Source organism: Giraffa tippelskirchi, chromosome 2, assembly GCF_054371585.1.
Source record: "Giraffa tippelskirchi isolate mGirTip1 chromosome 2, T2T-mGirTip1v1.2.pri, whole genome shotgun sequence".
NCBI lineage: Eukaryota > Metazoa > Chordata > Mammalia > Artiodactyla > Giraffidae > Giraffa > Giraffa tippelskirchi.
The window spans coordinates 110,903,074-110,923,770 of record NC_137276.1 but is presented as its reverse complement, the minus strand read 5'-3'; the positions used below and the strand labels follow the sequence as shown (position 1 = coordinate 110,923,770).

Below are 20,697 nucleotides of genomic sequence, written 5' to 3'. Positions count from 1 at the left end.
GGTGGTGACAATGCAATCCCTACAACACAGGAAGGAGAGGGCTGATCCTAGGGGCAGCACACACACCTGTGTCCAGAATGGTCGGCCAGGTCCTGGCGTCCACGGTGGCTGCTGCCTCTTTGGACCTGAGCAGCCGCATGATGGCCTGCGTGGTGAGCACGCACACAGACTTGCTGACCTGCAGGACACAGGGTTGAGGGCACACCTGAGACAGTGCCTGGGAGCAAACTGCTCTCAGGCCCATGGTCAGGTCCGTCCTGCCAGCCGCAGTGCCCACCTACCTCCACAATCATCTTGACGGTAGGAAGTGTGGTGGCGAGGTTCTGGGGGTGTGGGGGCCGCACGGTGACGGGCACACAGCCACAGTACAGGCAGCCATAGAAGGCAGCAATGAGGTCCACCCCTGGGGAGACACGATCAGAGGGTGTCAGCGGGCCAAAGGCAGCCCCAAATGTCCAGGCTGTGGGTCCATCTACTGTGTGTGAACAAAACCACCCTCTTGCACCACAGGGTACACCCCAAACAGCTCTGTAGGGAGGGACAGGTTGCTCCTGGCCCAGACCCAGGGAGACAAGGAGGTAGGTGGGGTGCAGCCACGGCCCAGAGGAGCCCGTGGTGGACGAGAGCCCCAGGCCTCACGAAGCAGCATGTTCTGCCCTCCGGGGCAGTCTGTAGGTGGGTGGGTAAGGCTGGCAGGACACTCTGAAGGTGAGCTGCCCACCCCAGAAACGCCACACCTTCTCCTTGCATCTCCACCCTAATGTAGGGGCCAGTCCTTCCCTGGCGAGGCCCACACCCCCAGGGAGGGGCCAGGATGTCCCTGCCCTGCTCTCAATCTCTCAACACAGCGTGGGACCACTCACGGCTCCTTCAACTCTTCTATGTATTTAAAATTCTCCGTAATTAAAACTAGGGGGAACCGAACCACACTTAAAACCCAACTTTCCCATTTTGACCTCATTCAGACTTAAGACCATCTGTACCCACACCCTAGAGGCCCTGAAGACACTGCCCTCAACTGAGACAAGGCCCTGCCTGGCATCACTAGGCTACAAGACGTCAGGCTCAGGCTGTTTTGATGCCAGAGTCAAAATAAATACGCAATGTTTGACAGTGGGTTTCACCACACTACAAGTCCCCAGTGCTCCATCAAGGCTAGGAGCGCTCAGTGTGGTCATTGTTATGGCCCAAGCTCCCCTACCAGGGAGCTGTGCCTGTGGGCAGCTCAGGGGACAGATGAGCTGACAGGCAGGCTGACATGTGCGAGCATCCTCATGCCAGCATGGCCACTCTGCCCAAAGCGCCACACAGAAAGCACTGCCAGCAGCTCAAACCCTCGAGCTCATACAGCTTGCGCTTTCCCCTGCCTGTGCCCCACTTCCTGCAGCTCCTCCAGTGTCACACACCCCTCACAGGAGATGCATACCAGGTCCTATGTGCACCTGCAAACACCTGCCCCCTCCCGCCTCGAGCAGGGTGTAGTCTGCCCACCAGCTGTCTATTATACTCTCCTCCTGCTATGAAGTTTTTAAAATGTACATTCAGACCTTCACCATGCACTATCACTTTTTATGAATAGTGTCAAAAATGCCCCAAAGCCCAGAGCAGCATCAGGCCCTCATCCAGCTTTCCTCCTTTCCTCCTATCACTTCAGCATGTCCACCCACCCCCTCCCCTGGCCTGCCAGTGTGTCCCCACGCCTTCTCTCAGTCAGTGGTGCGTGCCCTGCAGAGTCCAAGGATAAGAAAAGAATGGGAACTGCGATCAGTTCTGGACAAAAATGACCTCACATTCCTGGAACTGGAACGAGCAGGAGTGACTGTGATGCCAGTGGGAGTCCTGGAGCGTCCATGTCACCCAGCATCCGTGTCAGGAAACCAGGCAGGCTCTGTGCAGGGAGCACTCCACAGTGGCCCCGGGACTGTACCAGCACAGAGCACGTGCCCAGCGCAAGTAATGTCCAACAGACGCGCTGAAGGGAGACGGCGCTGCAGGGCTCGGTTCCCAGGAGTGGTGCCATGGACAAACGAAGGGAGCCATCATGCAGGAGACCTGAGTCTCAGAGAACAGCCCCCAAAACAGGACTCAGGCATTCCAGAAGCAGGAAAAAGATGAAGAAAAGGCAGTAATGGGAAAGAACATTTTCCTGAGATGAGGTTTAAGTGGGTAAGAAAGTGAGAGAGGACCCAGAGCCGGGCATTTCCTAGTAAAACTCCTGAGCTAGAACCAACAAGCTTCTAGGTGAAACAACAACACACACAAAGTGGGGAGGGGGGGTGGGGGTGGTGATCATCACCTATAACCCTGCGGAAGTACTTGCAGAAACCCGGGATTCCTGACCCAGGGAAGGACAGGTTGCCACTGCAAGTGCAGGGTCTTCCAAGTGCCCCTCACTTGGGCGCCAGACACAGGAGAAAAACTGCCGGGACTGAAACCCCAAGACAAGGCAGTAGAGGACAGGGCAGAGGAGCAGGAAAGTCAGAGCAGCACCCAGCAGGCGGAACAGAGTGGCTGCAAGGACAGACCGCAAGGATGGGCTGTCAGGCTGCAGGTGGGGCTGGAGGGAGTGGGGGAGGCCCTGGAGCCCCGAGGGCACGGCCATCCCGATCAAGGAGGTCCCAGAGGAGGTTGTCTCATCCCCACACCTGTGGGTCTGATCAGAGAACAGCTGAGGACTTGGGACCAGCAACCCAGCCCAGCTTGGAATGGCCCATGGCAGGGCAGAGAAGGAGACAGAGAAGGGAGGCTACCTGATGGTGGCCAAGTCCCACACAAGGTACAAGAAAAAGAACCAGAGGTAAATCATCATCTGTCCCAACAAAGACAGCAGATAAGAAAATGATACAAGATATAAAAGAATGGCCGAAATGAAATTTAAACAAATGAGGAAAGAACTAGAAGTTGTTTTAAAAAACAATTCAGAAATGGAGATAGAACTAGAAGGAGCCCAAGAGCAAACAAGACAAGGGACACATAGAACGTGGAAAATGACAGAGAAGAGCTAACACAGGGGCGATGGGAGCAGCAAGGAGAATGAACACCAATAAAATCCAAGCAAGGGCAGAGAGAAGACGCTATGATTCTAGAGAACTCCCCTGAGATTAGAAGGCAGGCTTGCAGCTTGGTATTCACAGACACTTTACATATTGTGTGCCCTTGCCTGGAGGAAGGGTGGTGAGCGCAGCTGCCTTCCATGTGGGAACGCTGACCTTTAACAACGTCACAACCACACGTCGGACTTTAAGAAGGGAAAATGTCCTTCTGCCACTGAGAGCAAAAGTGCAAGTGAGTCACAGAGGAAGAAAATTAGATCATAGTTCAACCCGATGCTTGAAGCCAGGAGAAAATGGACATGTTTGAGGCCCAGCAGGGACGACTATCATCACGAAGTGTACAGATTGTCACCAACAAGCCAGAGCTCAGGGGACCCTGTCCCCACGAGCCTTCCTGAGAAACTAGTCAGAGATAATGCAACAGTGACAACGGAACAGAAAGACGGATGTGTGCATGGCTGGAAGGCCCTGAACACAGGCCTGGTGGGCTGAGAGTGAGGAGAGGCCAGCTTCACAGGTTCCCCCCCGCCCCCCACTGCCCTGTAAGACAGCACAGCTACAGGGAAAGTGGGTAAAGGAAGCGTGTGTGGAAACTCACATGGGGTGGGGGGGCAGTCATATATGACTGCCATTATTTGGGGGTCCTGCATGTGACATAGGATGAAGCATGTGAGTGGTCCGGGCACATGTGAGTTCTACAGACTCCCAGCCTGAAGCCAGGACCCTCGGTACAAAAGGAGACAGACATCATGGAGACGAGGTTCAGTGAAAACCTGTAATCCTGAGTCTGAATCCTGAGTCTGAACGAGTGGGACAGCATGAGCTCAGGAGGCACTGCCTCTGAGAGAAGCAATGACTCTCATTTTCAGATTGGAACTCTGATCCCAGAAAGGGTTAATGGACGGTGGCCAGCCCAGGAAAGATGAGCTCCCAGTGCCCAGACTGGCGCTGCCAACACCAGGCTCCATGGAGAACTGGCCAGGCACCTGGTTCCAGCAGACGCAGGAGGCAAGGTCAGGACGGGAGGTCACACCCGAGGGCTCAGGAGCAGCCTCCACGGGAGTTCAACAGGGCACAGAGCTCATTTCACTGACAGCAGGAAAGATGCAGCATCTTGCCTTTCACAGCAAAGTCTACCATTGGGTGACCAGATCCTAATCAGGGGAAGTGTCTGTTTAGTTTTATGGCTGGACAGAGTTAAAACACCACCATTTAGTGACCCCTGAGGAGTTGATGAACATGGGACAAGCTCATCAATAGGTGCCAATGTGCTAATTCTACAAAAGGAGGAGGCAGCCCAAGGGCACTCAGGGTCTTGAAGGGGAGTGAGTCTGACACGGAGTTCCTCGTGGGAGCCAGGAGCAGACGCGCGGCACACACAAGCCACTCCAGACAGCAGGGATGCCAGGACCAAAGGAGAGATGGAAAAAGGGCAGCCTGCAGGTTACAGGAGGCTAAAAATGGATCAGAGCTGAAGAGGATTGGACTGTACTGTGATGACAAAGATGCTTGCTGGGGGAGGTCAAACTATAAAGAAACGGAAGGAATGATGACCATGGAGGTCAGGAGAGTGGAGAGGTTAGGAGAGTGGAGCAGGTGGTTGGGACGGGAAAGGCAAAGATCCATCATTTGACCTGGTCGATCTGTTTTCGGTAGTAAAACAGGGCGGGGGGAGGGAGGGAAAGAACAGCTTGGTGAGAAGAGCAAGAGGAAGGCAGGCTGCAGCGAGACGGGTGGGGCTGGACTCACAGCTAGCTGCGGGTACTCACACGGCGCAGACGCGGACAGAGGGTGGGGAGGGTGGGGGCGCAGGGGGCAGGGCCCATGGGTCTTACCTGGAGGGTAGACCAGGGCCACATGGGCCCCGGCACTCAGCCTCGCCTTCTCCATCAGAGCAGCGGCCACTCGCTCGGCCTTTTTGTGGAGCTGGACGCAGGTTGCAGTGCTGGTGACTGTGCCCTAGGAAAGCAAGTGTGGGCACGCTGAGCCAGGGCACGGGGTGGGGAACTGTGGACACTCCATGCACAGCCTGCATCTGAGACCCGTGGCCAGGAGCCAGGACGGGTGCCACCCAAGCCCTGCCTGCTGTCTCCTTGGCCTCTGTGCCTCCTCAGAGACTGCTCGTCCACCACAGGCAGACTTGGTGAGTAAAAAAGCCCTTTTGGCCATTATGATAAAGTACTTTACCTATAAAAATACTGTAGAGAATAATGTGACAAGCAGCCATCCAGTTTTTCATTACCTAGTATTCTGCCACATTGTTTCAATGTCTCTTTTATAAAATAAATCATCACCACTCCACATACACCCCCAATTCTATCCTCTCCCTCCCTAGAAGCAGCCCTTTTCCTGGACATCAACACACATAAGTAAATTAATAATAAGCAGTAAACAAACATCCCTGAACTTAACCCTGATGCGCGTTCAGCCGCCCCACCCACCAGCTCCAAGCCCTGGGTCACCACAGGCTGGTCTTTCAGGGAGCCTGGGCGGACGAGTGGCTGGTAGGGCTGCCCCACACCTGGTCTCTGCAGAGGACAGCTGGGCTGGGACCAGCTCCAATCTAGCCCTCGCTCCCTCTGCCAACCCATCTGAGCTCATGCTCTCGGTCCTTCTTAGCAGAGTCACAGTGCCATTCAGCCTAACTAACCACCACTACCCTCCAGGATGGCCCAGCAGAGCATGTAAACTCTCAGTATGCCTCGGCCAGGGCCCCACCATACAGGCCTGTGGGCTTCGCACGGTGGATCACTCACTCCTCACGCCCAAGCTAAGGTTCAGAGCACCACGCCGGGCACATGCTGGAGCCCGGAGGCCCAGAGCTCTGCCAGTCCCCAAGGCCAGGGGCCACCTCATGCCAGGGACACTACCTGCAGAGGTACAGGCTTCCTCTCAGGTCAAAGGCCAGCACATCCTCAGGCCCTAAGGACAATTCAAACCTAAGAAGGCTGACAAACCGGAGGAAATGCAAAAATCTATAAGGTTTTGGGAAGGAGCTGGAGGGCCCTCCCACACTCTCAGCTTTAAAGACCATCGTAAATACTGCTGGCAGGCCCTCGGCCTGGTGGCATCTCTGCACACTCCCACCGGGGGTCCCTCCTCCTGGGAAGCGCCCCGTCTGCACAGACACTTGGCCTGCACCCAGGCCGCCCTCATGTCCCGCAGGCCTGCCTCCAACCACAACTCGCACTCATCCACAGCCCCCGTCCTCTTCTCTGAATGGCTAGCTTGTGCCTGGACCACGGCCCTGGCCCCCTGCTCCCATCCTCACCCTCTTACAACCCATAGGAATCACCCAGAAGTGTGGACCCCATCACACCCTCACGCTCACGTCCAGGCCCCCAGCACACACCAAGGGTAAACCCAGCGCCCAGCCTCGCCTGCCTTAGAGCCCCGGCTGCACCAATCTTAATGTTCTCCCACAAGCTGACTTTATCTTGGTCAATGCTACTTATTGGCTTCAGAATTCAATCAATCATAAACTAACGTCTCCAGAACACTGTCAGGTCTGCAGGTACATGTGAGCAGAAGACAGCACCTCTCCTGAGCACTGGTTTTCTAGCAGGAAGACTTGCTTCAGCATCTGGGGAACAGGGGCCTTTGATTTTTAATCTTATTTAACATTGTATATGTAGCAGATGTTGATCAATATTTTTTGAATGAAGAAAACAGTGGCCAATAGCAAGCAGTTCTGAGAACCAGGTTGGTGCTGCTAAAACATCAGAGCACACGCGTCCTCCCCGGCCAGGACACATCTAACAGTGAGTCATGCAGAGTGGTCATGGTTCCTCTCCATGTTTTCATAGTTTGTCTACTGGCCCATAACTTACAGTTTCTCCTTTATACCTGAGAAGCTCCTGGTACCATGTAACAGCCACTGAAAGTTACTAGGATTAGGGCTGTAAGCAGTATTTGTTGTGTTACAGCTAAAAACAAAGGAAGAAAGTCTAAACTACTTTCTACAAAATAAACATTTGCTTCTACTTAGGAGAATTTACATGCATCAAAGTGAAAAGTGAAAGTGTTAGTTACTCAGTTGTGTCCAACTCTTTGCGACCCCATGGGCTGAAGCCCGCCATGCTCCTCTGGAGTGGGTAGCCATTTCCTCCTCCAGGGGATCTTCCTGACCCAGGGATAGAAACCAGGTCTCCTGCACTGCAGGCAGATTCTTTACCATCTGAGCCACCAGGGAAGCCCCATTTACAAGCATACTCCTCATAATCAAAATATAAGGTAATGAGAATTTCCGTTAAATACAAATCCACAGAAATGTGACTGTGACTTGTGTGGAAGTTGAGGTTTTCATGGAGAGAATGACACTACCCCGACGTCCCTGGTGGCTCAGACAGTAAAGAATCTGCCTGCAATGCAGGAGACCTGGATTCAACCCCTGAGTCGGGAAGATCCCCTGGAGGAGGAAACGGCAACCCACTCTAGTATTCTTGCCGGGAGAATACCATGGACAGAAGAGCCTGGCGGGCTACAGCCCATGGGTTCACAAATAGTCGGACATGACTGAGTGACTAACAAACGTGACACCAGCTGGGAGCCTGGAGGTCAAGGAGCGCTGTCCTCCAGTGAGACCTGAGCACATGGCTGCAGTGTGACATGGGCCCTCGCCCACATGGGCAGCACGGCCCACAGGAGCAGTGCCTGCCTCACCTTGGCGTTGAGCAGCAGGAACAGCGGGTGTTCAGGGGTGGTGTGGGCCCGCCACTGCAGCACATCGGGAAGGAACAGGAACTGCGGGAGGGGCAGGGAGGGGTCAGGCCTGGTGCCACCCCAGGCACCTCTTCACCAACCCCCACCCCTGGGTGGGGGAAGGGTCAGGCCTGGTGGCTTCCCGGGCACCCTCCACCCCCCCTTACCTTCCTTGCCTGGTCACTGTCCTCCAGGTGAGACAGCTCCCTCCCTGAGGCCTGAGCGATTCTCTTCCCGGCGACCAGGTTCCCAACAATCATGGAGGCAGGTCCAACCTCTGGAACATGAGGGGACCTGAGTGAGAAGCAATGACTCTGACAGGTAACCTTCTGAATGGGCAGGCAACTCACTCTTCACTACAATACAGGGTCAGGAACCAGGTAGGAGGGTCATGCTGAGTGACAGAGAGAACCTCGCACTCAGACGTGAACCCGATTAACACATTCAGCACCGGGCATATACCCTGACCTTAGCCACAGCTAAACTTGTAGTACATTTCATTGTTTCACTGATTAAATGTGCTTCACTTAATGGTATTTTATATATTTAATAATCAACAAAAGTTATTAGCATTTACTTAAGACTTACATCACCAAAGGAATGGGGCACACATGACAGTTCCAGCAGGGAAGTGATGCTGACCATCTGCTGGGCTCCCAGGCGCTGCCTGGCTGCTGTGGCAACCGTAGTGCTGAGCAGCAGCACGCACAGTGCCCTTGGCCCCCATGGCTGGCTGTGGTGGCCGCCCCACAGCTCTTCAGATTCCACGCTCCAGGTCTGCTCTTGGGCATCATTTCTGCCCCTGGGGCCACCGTGCAGCCTCCACAGCCCGGACGCCAGGCTACAGCCAGTGCCAGGTAGGCCCCCCACCCTGGGGAGAGGGGATGTGCTCCTTCCAGGGGGCAGGAGGCGGGGACTGACCTGCTGTGCTGTTCACTCTGGCTCTCAGCTCCAACCCCAGAGACAGAGGGATCAACAGGCCTGCACCCTTAAACACAAGCGTGGCTGCCGCTGTCTACAGGCACAGTAGACATGCTGGGACATGCACTAACCTGGCTGCTTCTGCCGAGGCTTGGGAAGGTTGGTAACACATGTGTGAGGGCACATCAACACATTACATGGGTGCAGCATCCCCTCCAGGAAGCGCTGCTTGGTTTCAGAAACGTGAATCCCACCGAGAGGAGCCTTGGGCAAGGTGTTGGCAGGAACCAGGGCCAGACAGTACACGCCCACCTGGTGGATGCTGTCGATGGCCTGGAGGGAGCATGAGACAGGGGCCTGCACTTGAGCACATGCGACCAACTCCAGGCTGGGAGTTACAGGAGGGCCAGAACACCCAAACTCAAAGGTCAAGCAGACAGTGACCTCTGGGGTGTTTTGTTAAGAGAAACACGGTGAGACAAGTGTGCATTTCCTACCATTTACACACACATGTGCATGTGCACATTCCAACATAAATCTGTAACTACTCACATTAGAAAAAGCCATCAAAGCAGACACTGACTTCCTGTGGGAGAAGCGTGGACAGAGGACAGAAGCCAGGCTCCTCTGAATACACTTTGCTTTCAGAGTTGGAACCATGTAAATATTTTATGTCCAAAAAACTTAAAACTTAAAAACCAATCCCTAACAACTGACAATAAAATAGAACAAATGAACTCAACCAAAGTGGATCAGGTTGGCACACCCCTCAGACAGAATCTATTTAAAGTGACTTTTAACACAGCAATCTGACTGATTCCATCCTAGAGGGATATACCCTATTGGCAAAAAGAATTGAAAAAACATCCTAAGTTGTGCTCGAAACCTCATACTTGAGAATTGCATGGAGGCTGCAGTGTGTGCAGCATGGTGTCAGGACATGATTACTTCTGCTGGAGTCATCATCATTGCAACTTTTCATCATGGAGAAAGGTCAGAGAGTCAAGGAAACTCCAAGACCTTAAACCTGAGTTGGAACCAGCAGCATAAACTCACGGTGTGGGTGATCTCACAGGCAGAGGAAATGCTCTGTTCGTTTCCTACTCTGTCCACTGCCCAGACTGTGGTCCCAAGTCCACTTCTTGGAGGCAGCAGGGCCCCAAGGGTCCCTGTCATGCCGGGTCTGGGACATGAGATGCCCCCCTAACCCCTGGCATCCAGCTTCCTGCTCTCCATGTGACTCCTCAGAACCCAGAGGTGTGTCAAGAGGACTCAGGAGCCAGTCCAGAGAGACTCCCACTGACATATAAATATAGTCACTACAGCCATTAGTTCACAGGGAGACAAAAACCAGAGCTACTCCAGGACGCCAGTGCAGGATCCAGAAATCAACCCTGGATCTCACTTTTCTGCACAACCTTCCTTCCCTCCAGGTCCCCTGGTGACTTCAGAGGACACAGCACTCTTTGTAGAAGACACTTTCAAAGCAGCTGCATTATCAATGAGCAAGGAATGACTGAATTGAAACGCCTCCCCTCCCTTGAAGCCCTACCAAGCCAGTGGACAGAATATCCACCTCCCATGAGGCCCCTGGTCAGCAAATCGAGCCTGAGTCTGACCAGGCCTCAAGGTCTACCCAGTGACACAGCAAACAGAGGAGTACAGTGACGGGACCACAAGGCACAATCGTCAGAGCCCGCACTGGGAGATGAACTGGGCTGACCTGTCAAGAAGCAAACTGCAAGAAAAATAAAACAAGGAAGAGTCTGCAGATTAAAGAAGACTTAAAAACCTGGAGCAACCAAGTGCAATTTTTACCTTATTTCGATCCTGAGTTTAACAAACATATTGAACATTAGGTAATCTGGGAAATCTGAATAGTGACTAAATATTTAATTACATCAGAAAGAACTAAAATGCTCAGGAATAAATTTAACCAAGGAGATGAGGGACACACGTATACTTAAAACTGTGAGGGACTGATGAAAGAAACTGAAAAAAAACACAACTAAATGTACAGACATTCTGAGTTTATGAATTGGAAGAATTAGTATTGTTAAAAAATCCATACTACCCCAAAGTCATCTTCAGATTTAACGCAATTGCTATAAAAATACCCATGACATTCTTCACAAAACTAGAATAAAGACTCCTAACACTTGCAGAGAACCACAAGACCCTGGGTTGCCAAAGCAGTCTTAAGAAAGAAGTACAAAGTTAGAGGTATCATGCTCCCTGACTTCAAATGTCATGCTGCTGCTACTGCTGCTAAGTCGCGTCAGTCGTGTCCGACTCTGTGCGACCCCATAGACGGCAGCCCACCAGGCTCCTCCATCCCTGGGATTCTCCAGGCAAGAACACTGGAGTGGGTTGCCATTTCCTTCTCCAATGCAGGAAAGTGAAAAGTGAAAGTGAAGTCGCTCAGTTGTGTCTGACTCTTAGCGATCCCATGGACTGCAGCCTACCAGGCTCCTCTGTCCACGGGATTTTCCAGGCAAGAGTACTGGAGTGGGTCGCCAGTTTCTCCAAATGTCATAAAGCTGCAGTAATCAAAACAGTGTGGACCTGGCACAAAAAACATGGATCAACGGAGCAGAAGGGAGCCCAGGAATAATCTCACACTCACACTGTTACTTCTTTACGACAAAGGAGACGACAGACAACGGGAAGAGAGAGTGCCTTCAATAAACGGCACTGGAAAAACTGGACGCCACACACAAAACTAACCCAAAGTAGACTAAAGACTTGAATATAAGACCTGAAATGATAATACTAGAATAAAACACAGGCTACAGTAAACTTAATATTAGTCTTGGTGATGGTTTTTTTGGATTTGACACCAAAAGCAAAGGCAACAAGAGCAAAACTAAACAGGTGGACTCATGTCAAACTAAAAGGCTTCTGCATAGGAAAGGAAACCACCAACAAAACAAAAGGAACCTATCAAATGGGAGAAGAGATCTGTAAAAATACATCTGATAAGGATTAAAATCCAAACTATAGAAGGAACTCATACAACTCAACAGTAGAAAATAATAATAATAATAATACAATTAAAAAATGGGCAGAGGACCTGAACAGACATTTTTCTACAGAGGACATAAGGGACTTCCCTGTTGCTTTAGTGGTCAAGAATCTGCCTACGAAGGCAAGAGATACGGGCTCAATCCCTGGTCCAAGAAGCTCTCACATGTCACGAGGCAACTATGGCTATGCATCACAACTACTAAGCCCGCTCTCTAGAGCCTGCGAGCTGCAACTACTGAAGCCTGTGTTCTGCAACAACACAGTAGCCCCTGCTCAGTGAAACTAGGGAAAGCCTATGCACACAGCATTGAAGACTGCACAGCCAAAAAATGAAAAATAAAAAAACAAATCTTAAAAAAAAAAAACCAAGACATACAGATGGCCGAGAGGTACATATCTCTTCAGGGATCACAGCCTTGTTGTGGCAAAGGGGCTTGCATAACTCAATGAAGCTATGAGCCATGCCATGCAGGGCCACCCAAGACAGATGGGTCAGAATGGAGAGTTCTGAGAAAATGTGGTCCACAGGAGGAGAGAATGGCAAACTACTCCAATATTCTTATGTGAGTGAAAACCCAAAAAGATATGACACTGGAAGAGTCCCCAGGTCAGAAGGTATCCAATATGCTACTGCAGAAGAGCGGAGAAATAGCTCTAGAAAGAATGAAGAGGCTGGGCCAAAGTATAAATGACGCTTAGTTATGGACATGTCTGGTGGTGAAAGTAAAGTCCAATGCTGTAAAGAACAATACTGCATAGGAACCTAGAATGTTAGGTCCATGAATCAAGGTAAATCATACACGGTCAGCAGGAGATGGCAAGAGTGAACATCGACATCTTAGGCATCAGTGAACTAAAATGGATGGGAATGGGTGAATTTAATTCAGATGACCATTATATCTACTACTGTGGGCAAGAATCCCTTAGAAGAAATGGAGTAGCCATCACAGTCAACCAAAGAGTCTGAAATGCAGTTCTTGGGTGCAATCTCAGAAATGATAGAATGATCTCAGTTCGTTTTCAAGGCAAACCATTCAACATTACCGTAATCCTAGTCTATGACCCAACCACTAATGCCAAAGAAGCTGAAGCTGAACAGTTCTATGTTCAGCACAGAACACTATGCTTCTAACACTAACACCAGGACCTTCTAACACTAACACCAAAAAAGATGTCCTTTTCATCACAGGGGATTGGACTGCAAGAGCAGGAAGTCAAGAGATACCTGGAGTAATATGCAAGTTTAGCCTTGGAGTACAAGATGAAGCATGGCAACGGCTAACAGAGTTCTGTCAAGAGAACACACTGATCACAGCAAACACCTCTTCCAATAACACAAGAGATGACTCTACACATGGACATCAACAAATAGTCAATACTGAAATCAGACTGATTATATTCTTTGTAGCTGAAGATGGAGAAGCTCTATACAGTCAGCAAAAACAAGACCTGGAGCTGACTGTGGTTCAGATCATGAGCTCCTTAATTGCAAAATTTAGGCTTAAATTGAAGATAATAGAGAAAACCACTAGGCCATTCAGGTATGACCTAAATCAAATCCCTGATGATTATACAGTGGAGGTGACAAATAGATTCAAGGAATTATATGTGGTAGATTGAGTATCTGAAGAACTATGGATGGAGGTTTGTGACACTGTACAGTAGGTGGTGATCAAAACCATCCCCAAGAAAAATAAATGCAAAAAGGCAAAATGATTGTATGAGGAGGCTTTACAAATAGCTGAGGAATGAAGTGAAAGGCAAGGGAGAAAGAGAAAGATATAACCAACTGAATGCAGAGCTCCAGAGAATAGCGAAGAGAGGTAAGAAGGCCTTCTAAAATGAACAATGCAAAGAAATAGAGGAAAACAACAGCATGGGGAAGACTAGAGATCTCAAGAAAACTGGAGTGATCAAGAGAATATTTCATGCAAGGATGGGCACAATAAAGGACAGAAATGGCAAGGACCTAACAGAAGGAGAAAGATTAAGAAGACGTGGCAAGAATACATAGAACTATGCAAAGAAAGTCTTAATGAGCCAGATAACCACAATGGTGTGATCACTCACCTAGAGCTAGACATCCTGGAGTGGGAAGTCAAGTGGGCCTTAGGAAGTATTACTACAAAGAAAGCTAACTGTGCTGATGGAATTCCAGCTGAGTTATTTCAAATCCTAAAAGATGATGCTGTTAAAGTGCTACACTCAGTATGTCAGCAAATTTGGAAAACTCAGCTGTGGCCACAAGACAGCAAAAAGTCAGCTTTCATTTCAATCCAAAAGAAAGGCAACACCAAAGAATGTTCAAACTACTGTACAATCATGCTCATGCTAAATGCTCATTTCTTATTTTGCATTTCATAAGGTTACGCTCAAAATCCTTCAAGCTAGGCTTCAGTGCTACATGAACTGAGAACTTTCAGATGTGCAACCTGGGTTTAGAAAAGGCAGAGGTTCAGTTCAGTTCAGTCATTCAGTCGTGTCTGACTTTGTGACCCCATGAACCGCAGCATGCCAGGCCTCCCTGTCCATCACCAACTCCCGGAGTTTACCCAAACTCATGTCCATTGAATCAGTGATGCCATCCAACCATCTCATCCTCTGTAGTCCCCTTCTCCTCCTGCCTTCAATCTTTCCCAACATCAGGGTCTTTTCAAATGAGTCAGCTCTTCGCATCAGGTGGCCAAAATATTGGAGTTTCAGCTTCAACATCAGTCCTTCCAATGAACAACCAGGACTGATCTCCTTTAGGATGGACTGGTTGGATCTTCTTGCAGTCCAAGGAACTCCCAAGAGTCTTCTCCAACACCACAGTTCAAAAGGCAGAGGAACCAGGATCAAATTGCAAACATTCGTTGCATCATGGAGAAAGCAAGGGAATTCCAGAAAAACATCTACTTCTGCTTCACTGACTATGCTAAAGCTTTTGACTGTGTGGATCACAACTAACTGTGGAAAACTCTTAAAGAGATGGGAAAACCAGACCACCTTACCTGTCTCCTGAGAAACCTGTATGCAGATCAAAAAGCAACAGTAGAATTAGACATGGAACAATGGACTAGTTCCAAATTGTGAAAGGAGTATGTCAAGGCTGTATATTGTCACCCTGCTTATTTAACTTATATGCAGAGTACATCATGCAAAATGCCGAGCTGGATGAATCACAAGCTGGAATTAAGATTGCTGGGAGAGATATCCAGAACCTCAAGACATGCAGATGATACCACTCTAATAGCAGAAAATGAAGAGGAACTAAAGACCCTCTTAATGAGGGTGAAAGAGAAGAGTGAAAAAGCTGGCTAAAACTCAATATTCAAAAAACTAAGATCATGGCATCTGGTCTCATCACTTCATGTCAAATAGATGGGGGAAAAATGTAAACAGTGACAGATTCTACTTTCTTGGGCTCCCAAATCAATGAGGACAGTGACTGCAGCCATGAAATTAAAAGACACTTGCTCCTTGGAAGAAACGTTAAGACAAACCTAGATAGCATATAAAAAGCAGGGACATCACTTTGCCAACAATGGTCTGTCGAGCCAAAGCTATGGTTTTTCCAGTAGTCTGGTACAGATATGAAACTTGGACCATAAAGAAGGCTGAGTGCTGAAGAATTGATGCTTTCTTACTGTGGTGCTGGAGAAGACTCTTGAGAGTCCCCTTGACTGCAAGGAGATCAAACCTGTCAATCCTAAAGGATTGAATTCCTGAATATTCATTGGAAGGACTGATGCTGCAGCTGAAGCTCCAATACTTTGTCCCCCTGATGCAGGGAGCTGACTCATTTGAAAAGACCCTGATGTTGGGAAAGATTGACAGCAAAAGGAAAAGGGGTTGGCAGAGGATAAGATGGTTAGAAAGCATCACGCACTCAATGGACATGAATTTGAGCAAACTCCCTGAGATAGTGAAGGACAGGGGAGCCTGGCGTGCTGCAGTCCATGGGGTCACAAAGAGTCAGACTCGACCTAGCAACTTAACAACAAGAGGGACATAAAAATATGCTAAATATCACTAATCTTCAGGAGAAGGCAAATCAAAACCACTACAACACATCATCTCACACCCATCAGAATGGCTATTATCAATAGGACAAGAAACAACAGGACTAGGTGAAGGTGTGGAAAAAGGGAACCCTTGCGCACAGTTCGTGGTAAAGTAAATTGGTGCAGCCACTGTGGCAAACAGTATGGAGGTTCTTCAGAAAATTAAAAATGGAACTACCCAATGATTCCATTTTGGGGTATTTATTCGAAGAAAACAAAAATACTAACTTGAAAAAATATATGCACCCCTATGTTCAATGCAGTATTATTTACAACAGCCAATATTAAGTGTCCATCAATGGATTAATGGATAAAGAAACTGTGGTACACACACACAGGAATATTACTCAGCCATAACAAAGAACAAAATCTTAACATTTGCAACAATACAGAGGAACCATTGTGCTAAGTGAGATAAATCTGACAGAAAAAGCCATATGATCACTTACATGTGGAAGCTAAAAACAAAAAAAATGAGCTCATGGACAGAACAGATTGGTGGTTGGCAGAGATGAGGGATGGGGGTAGGAGAAATGGGTGAAGGGAGTCAGAAGGGAGAAACTTCCAGTTATAAGATGAACAATTCCTGGGGATGCAGCGTACAGCATGGGACCACAGTTAATGCTGGGTCATGTATTTGAGAGTGTATTTGATAAGAGTACATCCTAAAAGTTCTCATCACAAGAAAAAATTTCTGTAACTGTGTTATGGATGTTAACTAGATGTGTTGTGGTGATTATTTCACTATATATACAAATATCAAATCACTGTGCTGTATACCTGAAACTAATATAGTGTTACATGTCAATCATATCCCAATAAGAGTGAAAGTGAAAGTCACTCAATCATGTCTGACTCTTTGTGACCCCATGGACTATACAGTCCATGGAATTCTCCAGGCCAGGATACTGGAGTGGGTGGCCTTTCCCTTCTCCAGGGGATCTTCCCAACCCAGGGATCGAACCCAGGTCTCCCACATTGCAGGCGGATTCTTTACCAGCTGAGTCACAAGGGAAACCCAAATCCCAGTAAAATTTTATTGCTAATTTTTAAGATATGATACTGGTACTCCTTTTTTAAAGAAATAAATACTAAAATTTACAGGTAAAACCTCTGAGTCTGGGATTTGCTTCAAAGCCCTCCTGAGGGAGAAGCTGGGAGGGCAGGTGCAGTACGGATGTTCCTGGACTGGTCAGTGTTGATGAGGCTGATGGTGGATACATGGGGGCTGTTACACTCTTCTTTGTATGACTGGTGTATTAGTAATATTCCACAATGAAACATTTAACATCTTTACTAAGTATAAACGTTGTCAGCATTAGTAGAAAAACTGATCCTCTGACACTCAGGGCTCTCTGGTCTCCCGATGCTGGACTTGCTCTGCTTCGTAGGCGTGTCCTTACCCTGGAGGCCGAGGCCGAGCACATGCCACGCAACTGCCCGAAGCTGTTGGGACACCAGGGGGCTCTCTGGAGAGCTACCAGGACTGAACTCACCCACAGATTTGGACAGACACCATTGTCCACAGCAGCCTTGTCCATAACAGCCCAAAACTAACAACCCAATGTCACCAAGATATGGACAAACAAGCGAAGGAAACACAACTCAGCACTAAAAAGGGATGAGCCACTGACGCACATACCACAAGGAACCTCATAAATGTGCCACTGAGGAAGACAATCGGATGAGGAGCCCACACTGAGACTTGGTTGTAGGTCGCCCTTGGTGGGGGGCAGAGCTCAGCCCCCAATGAACAGCAGCTGGTGGTTCCCCAAACAGTGCGAGCGCTCTCAGCTGTGGCTACCGGGGCGTGTACACCTGTCAAGATTCATCAATCTGGACCCCTGCAAATCCGCTCTTGCCAGTGTAAGTTACACTCAGTGAGCTAAGTAAACTATGTTCCCTGACCGCACGTATAGTCTGTGCTCTTCACTGAAGGCAGAGTTCACTCCCAGCCCCGCAAAAGACTTGCTGCTTCTAGTTAACTTTTAAGAAAATGAATGAGGATGTGCAGGGAGTGGCAGCGTGTGGGTATCACGAGGTGGGACACACTGGAACCCCTCTGGGCAACACCTCCAGTTGCAGCACGCATTTGTTGGAAACATGGCACCAGCAGGTCCCAGTTCATGCTCCACACCCCAGGGACGGCGGAGCCATGGGCCCATGCCCACCTGCAGCACACGGCTCATCCACTGGAAGCTGTCCTCCTCGGAGGCGTCAGGCCGCTGTTCCGCCACCAGCACGATCCGGTCATCATGGAGCACTGTCACGGAGAACACTGCGATCCTGGGGGAGGAAGGGAAGCGATGACCACCCGACATGATCGGGTGCGGACACCCCACCCCACGAGATGGAAACTGCAGTGGGGCTGGAGGGAGACATGGTCCACAGAACGTAAAAGGAACCAAACCTCCTCCAATGTGGAAAAATGAGTTTCCATTCACAAAGCAGACAGGACCTGGTTGGAAAGAAAAAACGAGGCTCACACTATTAAAGAAATTTCTCCTTAATTGTAATGTTAAGCCATGCGATGATTTCTTCATGTAAAAATTTGTGTCCACAAGATCTATTAATTACATAATTTTTCAGTCCAGCTGATGAAATCTCTCATGAAACTCTGCTTACGTCTGTGACTGACATCTGTGGACTTGTATTTTGTGTCTTACTGAAGAATTAGACATGTTCACCTTTTCTGTGTGTTGCCTTTTTCTTCCTTTACACTTGAGTAGATTCTTTTCCCTCACAAGACCAGTAGCTGGCATGTCTGCCATGTGAGCCCTGGGCCCTCATGGACCTACCTGCTCACTCATTCCTCTGGCCACTGGGCACACAGGTGCACACATGCACACATACACACACACACTCTTTCTCTTTTATACAAGCTTCATTCAGTATTAACATTTCCTCACTTTCACCCATCTTATTTCTCTTAGTACCTTACCAGAAAGTGTTTTCACAAAAACAGTCTTTGTTACAAAACTTCTGAAACGTATATACCCAAGAACATTTTCACTGCAACTGCACAATTAAGTGACATCTTGGGATGAATATATTAAAATCTAGGCTAAAAGTTCCTCTGAAAACATTAAACATCACTGCATGTCATTCTCTCACTTCAGGCCCTCTTCTGGGGCGTCTGACATATCCTGGCTGGAGACCCACCCCATGGCTACCTCCTCCAGCCTCAGGTTCACACATACACCCCCTCCCCTCTCTGAGGTTACTGCCTGGATGGCGGTGCCGCTTGCTTAACTCCTCTCTCAATTTTTCTTTTAGATTTTCTATTTCTTCACTTTTGAAACAGTTTCTTCTGGCTTTCCAGCTTATCAGCTCCCTCCCTGGCCACTTCTGCCCCACACTTATTCCACTGTTGTGATGCCCCGACCTCACACTGTAAGAGTTCCTGCAGGCATCCGCCCAGTGCTCAGCTCCTCTATGGTGCAGGTTATCTCTCCAGCCACAGACGCGTCCATCCCACTCCCCAGTCAGCCACTGGGCCAGCATCACCTCCAGGTGTCATCAGGTATCGTTGGCAATGCCAGGCAGTCTCCCTGACATACCAGGAGCACATGCGGGCTACTCAGTGTCCCCTCCGTGGACACCTGTGCTAACAGTGCCTCCAGTTTCTATGTGTGCCCCGTGCCCCAGGTCCAGGATGCACACACCCACCAGGTCCACCCACCCAGCTGGCTTCCCCCAGGTGGTCAGTCACCCATGGTCATCACCCCAACCTGGGCAAGGGCCGGCAACCATGCTGACCTCTCACTGGCAGAATTCCCTGATGATTTCTTTAAGGTATAATGGACATGAGTTTGAGCAAACTCTGGAAAATAGTGAAGGACAGGGAAGTCTGGCATGCTGAAGCCCATGGGGTCACAAAGAGATGGACACAACTGAGTGACTGAACAACAGTAACATATTCACAGGAAGGCTCTGGCCAGGCTCACAGGCACCCTTGTTTGAGTAATAGAAGCACATGAGGAGAATAAAATTAAATAGGTGGCTGAGTGGGCCAACCAGGAATGGAACCTCTCCTCCAGGACAAAGCACCCTGAGCTGGACAGGCCAGACAGGGCTGTTCCTCCCCACCCCAGCCGCCTGGGGCCCAGACCGGTGCACCCCCTTATCTGCTTTCTGGATGAGAACCTTTGAAGTGCCTGCCTGACACATTCAGAACAGGTAAGCTGACTCTACCTCAGGAAAGCACAGCCCCTGGTAACTCTCAGGGAAATGCCTCCATTCCAGCCTGTGTCCCTGAGGTTCTGCCCTCAGGCACACAGCTCCTGGGTGGTGCTGGCCCAGTCTCCATGCCCAGATCTTGGTCTGGGTCTCACCCTCAAGAACTGTGAACTCTGTGCTTGGTGAGGACTCTGACTCAGGCATCCTCCTGCAAACATCGTCCTGTTCTTTGTGAACTTCTCCGATGTACAGGAATTATTAGGTTTTGCGTATTCACAGCACTGGGCTCTCCTTCCACTGTGGGGACCTCTCAAGGGTTGAGTGGAGAAGGAACCTAAAGGTGAGGCAAGGGGACCCGCGCATCACCTGCCTCTGTAGACAAACTTCATGGGCTCCACGGCCAGCGCAGTGGCCACCACGTCATCTGCGTTGTGTCTGCGAAATCCCACTACCATCAGCCCGTCCAGCTTGCCCACGACGAAGACCAGGTCATCCTGAAGGCAAGGACGCTGGTTGGGCAGAGGACACACAGCAGGCCCTGTGGCTCAGGGCCTGCGACAGAGACCTGACAGCCTGCAGACCAGTTAACTCACAGACAGGCCCTGCACGCCCCCTGCCCACGGTGACAGGAAACACAGGTGGGGTGACCCAGGGTGAAAGGGCCCTAAGCCTGGTGTGCTGGAGTGGGGATGAGGGGGCGTCCAGAGCAGGCATCAGTGCAGGGAAGGTCACAGGTGGGCACACAGCGAAGATCAGGTCTGTAAAGGACT

General features: G+C 49.7%; 1 protein-coding gene across 15 annotated transcripts in view; it reads right to left on the bottom strand.

The window, feature by feature from the left end:
* DIP2A (DIP2 acetate--CoA ligase A) overlaps positions 1 to 20,697 on the bottom strand; it is a 113,140-nt gene that overhangs the window by 13,983 nt on the left and 78,460 nt on the right. For 11 of the 15 annotated variants that reach the window (XR_014076782.1, XM_081570276.1, XM_081570277.1 and 8 more), the window contains 8 exons: positions 20,294 to 20,421; positions 17,920 to 18,034; positions 8,807 to 9,008; positions 7,922 to 8,031; positions 7,716 to 7,796; positions 4,889 to 5,012; positions 282 to 403; positions 67 to 178 (listed from right to left, as the gene is read on the bottom strand). Coding sequence is in view for 14 of the 15 variants with exons in the window: in XM_081570276.1 (XP_081426402.1) it covers positions 67 to 178; positions 282 to 403; positions 4,889 to 5,012; positions 7,716 to 7,796; positions 7,922 to 8,031; positions 8,807 to 9,008; positions 17,920 to 18,034; positions 20,294 to 20,421 (994 nt within the window). In the remaining variant the exon portion in view is untranslated. Of the gene's footprint in view, positions 1 to 66; positions 179 to 281; positions 404 to 4,888; positions 5,013 to 7,715; positions 7,797 to 7,921; positions 8,032 to 8,806; positions 9,009 to 17,919; positions 18,035 to 20,289; positions 20,422 to 20,697 lie in introns of those variants that run through there. The other 4 variants (XM_081570270.1, XM_081570274.1, XM_081570279.1 and 1 more) reach the window with 2 other exon arrangements.